Source organism: Malus sylvestris, chromosome 6 (assembly GCF_916048215.2).
Source record: "Malus sylvestris chromosome 6, drMalSylv7.2, whole genome shotgun sequence".
Classification (NCBI taxonomy): domain Eukaryota; kingdom Viridiplantae; phylum Streptophyta; class Magnoliopsida; order Rosales; family Rosaceae; genus Malus; species Malus sylvestris.
In genome coordinates, this window is record NC_062265.1 from 6,329,101 (window position 1) to 6,335,100 (window position 6,000).

At 40.2% G+C, this 6,000-nt stretch overlaps 1 protein-coding gene across 1 annotated transcript; it reads left to right on the plus strand.

The window, feature by feature from the left end:
- The first annotated feature begins 416 nt into the window (after positions 1 to 416).
- On the plus strand, positions 417 to 6,000 carry LOC126625701 (DNA repair endonuclease UVH1). Its single transcript, XM_050294763.1, has 9 exons — positions 417 to 1,376; positions 1,523 to 1,743; positions 1,825 to 1,910; positions 2,146 to 2,307; positions 2,871 to 3,893; positions 4,446 to 4,556; positions 4,637 to 4,897; positions 4,983 to 5,206; positions 5,591 to 6,000. Exons 1-9 carry the CDS (start codon positions 520 to 522, stop codon positions 5,799 to 5,801), a joined length of 3,156 nt encoding a protein of 1,051 aa, XP_050150720.1. The 5' UTR covers positions 417 to 519; the 3' UTR covers positions 5,802 to 6,000.

Here is a 6,000-nt window from a genome sequence, read left to right on the forward strand (position 1 = left end):
CTAATTGTGAGGGTGAGGGGTCCTTTTATAGAATAAGGACTCCTCACTTATTATATATTTGCCCATTCCTTTATCATATAATTATATTTAAATCATCCGAGTAGTTGTACGAGATCTAAATACGAGGCCCTAAATATGCTATAAACAGTATACATGTGGAATAGTCGAATATGTCTGAATTAACTATAACGAAATGAACGAAATGGTCATAAAGTATATTTCATCACATATAAACCCATAATTCAAATCTCTTTATTCATCGATCATCTTATATAGCTTATCACATGACTTGTCACGTAACGAGAGAAATACACTGGTGATTTCTTATGAATTATCTATCTCCTTAATGGTAATTTGGTAACTAACATTAACCACCCAAACGGTCAAAACCCCCTCCAAACGGTTGCATACGAACTCCCCCGTGAGTCCGTGACCCTGAAAAACCCTCTCAAAACTTGGTTTTGGTCTCCCTCCACTCTCCCGACTCCTCTCTCTCTCTCTCTCTCTCTCTCTCCCGAAATGGTCCAATTCCACGAGCACATCATAACCGAACTCCTCGACGATCCTCAAAACGGCAGCGGCCTCGTCGTTCTCTCCTCCGGCCTCTCCCTCCCCAGACTCATCGCCGCCCTCCTCCTCCTCCACACTCCTTCTCAGGGCACCCTCCTCATCCTTTCCCCCCACCAACCTTTCTTCAAATCCCAACTCCTCCACCACTTCCACCCCAACCCCATCCCCGAAATCTCCGCCGACCTCCCCTCCCACCACCGCCACTCCCTATACACCTCCTCCAATGTCTTCTTCATCACTCCCCGCATCCTCATCGTCGACCTCCTCACCAGCAAATTACCCACCTCCCAAATCGCTGGAATCATCATCCCCACCGTTCATTCCCTCACCGAAACCTCCACGGAAGCATTTATCGTCCGGATTTTCCGCTCCCTCAACAAAACGGCGTTTGTTCGCGCGTTTTCTGACAAACCCCATTCCATGATTTCTGGGTTTGCCAAGGCGGAGAGGATTATGAAGTGCTTGTACCTCCGGAAGATGCACCTCTGGCCGAGGTTCCATGTGGATGTGTCGCAGGAGCTGGAAAGGCAGCCGCCGGAGGTGGTGGATATACGGGTGCCAATGACCAAACACATGGTGGGAATTCAGAAGGCGATAATTGAGGTGATGGATGCTTGCTTGAAGGAGATGAGGAAGACCAATAAGGTTGATGTGGAGGATTTGACGGTGGAGAACGGGTTGTTTAAGTCGTTTGATGAGATTGTGAGGAGGCAATTGGACCCCATTTGGCATACCTTGGGGAAGAAGACTAAGCAGCTCGTCTCCGATTTAAAGACTCTTAGAAAGCTCTTGGATTATCTTGTCAGGTACTTGCATTGGGTTTGTGTTTTTGATTGATAAGGCCGATATGATTCAACTAGTATTTGAGATTTTGTTTTAGCTTTAGTTTTCGGAGAAATACATTTTGGGTCAGTAGTGGAAATCGATTAATGAAATGTTCTTGTTTCGGTAGATATGATGCGGTAACTTATTTGAAATACTTGGATACACTACGCGTGTCAGAGAATTTTCGATCAGTCTGGATATTTGCAGAGTCGAGCTATAAGATATTTGAGTATTCAAAGAAAAGGGTGTATCGGTTTGTGACATCGGATGGTGTGAAATTAAGTGATAAGAGTAAGAGTTCGAAAGGCAAGAAAAGAAAACTGAAAGGGGATGATGATAATGAGCAAGGTGAGGAATTATTACTCTGTGTGGTGTTATTCAGTTTTTATATAGTGTTTTTTGAATTTTTCTTATTTGCATATGTAACAGTTGGAGGCACGTCGTCGACCAGTACAAGTAGTAGGATAGTTTTAGATGAAGTTTTAGAGGAGGCACCAAAGTGGAAGGTTTTACGTGTGAGTGAGTGAGTTCCCATTTCTATGTTGTCATATTGTTATTCGTCTTTCATGAATGCATAGCCTGGCTGATCAATGTACCATAACACCTAATAGTTGTGATTGAACTCTAATTTTCTTTCTTATGTCAGTTGTCTCATTTAATTCTATTGTTTCAGTTAGAATGGCCATAGGGATGGTAGTGAAGTTGATAAAATAATTTTATCAACATTTCAATGTGTCAATTTAATTACAGGAGGTTCTTGAAGAGATAGAAGAGGAAAGGCGACAGGCTTCGTCAAGAGAGGAACTTTTGGTTGAAGGTGATGACGATTATAGTGGTATTGTTCTAGTGGCATGCAAAGATGAACGTTCATGCATGCAGCTTGAAGATTTCATCACCAATGGACCACAGAAGGTTTCCCTTAATTTTTTAATTTTTTATGTTCATTTTGAAGTGTTAGGTTAACTTTGTTTCTTTGGACTTGTACTGTATATAAACTGTCCAATAAATGAAATCTGGAGACTTGCAATTGTGGTGATCTCAGACACTTTTGCTGATTAAGTGGGATTTTTGCTTGTTCGACATGCTTGCTTGGTCTTCTTGATAAATAGGTGCTAGTATTTTGAGAATCGACACAAAGGATATGCAATCATGGTCTTGATTTGATTGTTTAGAGGTTTAACTTTAACGTAAATCTTCAAATACACAAGCTCATGTTAATTTCGATGAAATTATAACTTGTATGTTAAGACATTTTGTTCTTAAGGAAAGTGCATTTGTGAATAGGTTTCTGGGCATTGTTGTGCAAGGATATCGTTAATTGTATAGTTCCACACATTTTCTGTAACTCTTTAAGCGGTCTAAGGTTGTATTTCTGTTTTCTATTATTTAAATATCAATTGGCTTTTCAGAATCAATTATGCATAAGCTTATATAAAAAGCTTATCAACCAATTGATGGTGTATTTTCTTGTGAAGGTCATGCGGGAGGAATGGGAAAACTACTTGCTAGGAAAGGGAGAGCTCCGTGACTTGCATACACGGTATAAAAAGAAATCAAAGAATCCCAAAGGTTTTGGGGTTCTAGATGGAGTTGTTCACGTAGCACCCCCACAGAATGCAGAAGCTAGCAGTGTAAACAAGCAGGAACACGATGCCCTTTTGGCTGCAGCTGCTGAAATTAGAAAGCGAGCTAAAAAAGATGATGCTGTTGGAGATGATCCTCAGCTTCTTGTTAGTGGTAGAGGACATGGAAAGGGAAGGGGAAAGGGAAAAGTAGTTCCTTCAAAATCCCCACAGAACGCAGAAGCTGGCCGCATAAACAACCAGGAACATGATGTGCTTTTGGCTTCATCGTCAGAAATTCAAAGGAAAGCCGAAAAAGATGATGATGTTGGAGCTGATCCTCCTCTTCTTGTTAGTGGCAAAGGACGTGGAAAGGGTAGGGGAAAAGTGAGGACCAAAAACAGCCTTGCCAAGGTTAAATGTTTGGGGACTAAAGCCAGTACTAATGATAAAAAAGTCAGTACTAATGATAAAAAAGAAGTCATACCTGATGATCTTGTTATACCGGATTCGGAGGATGAAGGACAAGAATATGAACTAAATCAGGTGGTGACTGCTGATTCTACTGAACCTACATGCCAGATTGACCCTGTAGATGAAGGGGTGTTGAGGAAGCATACTGGAGTAGCGGATTCAACTGGAACAATAAATGCTAAGCCACTACCTCCAGTTCACTTTTATGCTCTAGAAAGTGGTCAGCCTATACTGGACATTTTGAGACCCTCTATTATCATTGTTTACCACCCAGATATGACTTTTGTCAGAGAAATTGAAGTTCATAAAGCTGAGAACCCCTCAAAGAAGTTGAAAGTTTATTTTATTTTCTATGAAGATTCTTCTGAGGTGCAAAAGTTTGAGGCAAGTATAAGAAGGGAAAATGGAGCGTTTGAATCTTTGATTAGGCAGAAGTCACTAATGATGATACCAGTTGATCAGGTTTGATTTTTTTTTTTCCTATGGAGAATCTTCTCTGGGACTGTTTGTTGCAAATGTACTGGTATTTATGTCAATGTTTACATTCCGTTTCTGGTATTAATATTGCGGTATTATAATTAAGACTCACAACTGGAAATGTGAATAGATTCAGTAAACCAAACAGAGCTTATGAAAATTGTTTAGGATTTCTATATACTTATTTCTTAGTGCTCGACCTTTAGCGTTCTGCATGGACCGTATGAACTACTGCTCTATTACGATTTCTTTAAGCTACTCCCGAGTATACAAGGAAGAGTAGTTTCTTCTTTTTAATACGTAGCTGCATGTATGTTTTATGTATTTGTTCTTTTGGCTATAATCATTTAAGCATACACTACTGGGTTGAATATGTGGTACTTAAAGGCTGATTTCCCAGTGGGCACTTGTCTGTCGGTATAACATTTTTTAACAATGTGTCTTGAATCATTTAATGAATTTTGAATATTACAGTCGATATCTGTGCGATACTTATGTTTCTATATCTGTGCGGGTCTCTCCTCAATTTGACATCAGGATGGGAACTGCTTGGGATTGAATTCTTCCCAAGAACCACAAGCTTTGTCATCCCAAAATTCTTTAACCAGAAAAGCGGGGGGAAGAAAGGTTGCTGAGAAGGAAATGCAGGTGCAATCTTGATCATGTGTTATGTTTTGTATCTCCTTTACTAGAAGGCCAGTGTTTGTTAAGACTTCTCAATCTTTCAGGTCATAGTGGATATGAGGGAGTTCATGAGCAGCCTTCCAAATGTTCTTCACCAGAAAGGCATGCGCATAATACCCGTAACTTTGGAAGTTGGGGATTATATCCTTTCTCCACTGATATGTGTGGAGAGAAAGAGTATCCAAGATCTCTTTATGAGTTTCACATCAGGTCGTCTTTATCACCAAGTGGAAACAATGGTTCGATACTATAGAATACCTGTTCTCCTGATTGAATTTTCACAGGATAAAAGTTTCTCCTTTCAGGTAAATCTGAATCATATCTTTAGAGATTGTTTACTTGGTCGGCCTAATGCTAAGATGGTATATGTTGCTGGATATTTGGTTGCAGTCCGCAAGTGATATTGGTGATGATGTCACACCAAATAGTATTATATCTAAGCTGTCGTTGCTTGTTCTACACTTCCCCCGGTTGCGAATCATTTGGTCCCGCAGTCTGCATGCTACTGCTGACATATTTGCTACTCTTAAGGCAAATCAGGATGAACCTGACGAGAGCAAAGCAACTAGAGTTGGTGTACCCTCTGAAGATGGAATTGTGGAGGATGATGTGAGGTGAGATGCAACTCGTTTTTGCATGTTGTAATTGTAGCTTCTTAAGCTTGTAGTAAAATCTTTCATACTCCTAGAATAGGCATAGGGAGAACTAACTCTTTTTTAGCATAGCACGTGGTCTACACAGGGCCCTCCTTATGCATTTTTTCATTCAATAAAAATAAAATCATCAGTGCATATTTATGGTGATAAAAACATTTAGTCACCAGTGATACGTGTTCCGTGAGAGGGACTTGTATTAGTAGAACCACATCAGTCGTTCCCTGTCAAATACTGAGTCACTGACCTGACCATGGAATGCCTTGTCGTTACTTGAGCTTTGGTTTGCTTGTTCATCACTTCTTACTCATAATGTAAATCTGAGGGGGTGCTGTAAATTTTCAGGGCTGAAAACTACAATACATCTGCGGTGGAGTTTTTGAGACGACTCCCAGGTGTTACAGATTCAAATTACAGGGCCATAATGGATGGGTGTAAGAGCTTGGCAGAACTCGCTCTTATGCCGGTGGAGAAGCTAGCGGAACTAATGGGCGGTCAGAAAGCTGCTCGCATTCTCAGAGACTTTCTTGATGCCAAGTATCCAACCCTGTTATGAAGATTAGCAGTCATCATAATACATATCTAATGTATTCATTGGTGTAACATTGCAGTGATTATTTAGCTTACGATTTTGTCATTTGAATATTGTTGTTGGGTTTAATTTTTTTCATTTGGCAATTCATTGTATAATTTGTTGTAAGCACAGGATATTTACGAGGAAACTTGTTCAACACCGAGGATTTTGATTGCGACTA

Bases quoted from the DNA above. Each gene is read 5' to 3' on its own strand.
- LOC126625701 (XM_050294763.1), top strand. From the start codon at position 520: ATGGTCCAATTCCACGAGCACATCATAACCGAACTCCTCGACGATCCT. The intron at 2,308-2,870 runs GTTTCCCTTAAT...TTTCTTGTGAAG, and splicing joins TCACCAATGGACCACAGAAG to GTCATGCGGGAGGAATGGGA. The intron at 5,207-5,590 runs GTGAGATGCAAC...GTAAATTTTCAG, and splicing joins ATTGTGGAGGATGATGTGAG to GGCTGAAAACTACAATACAT.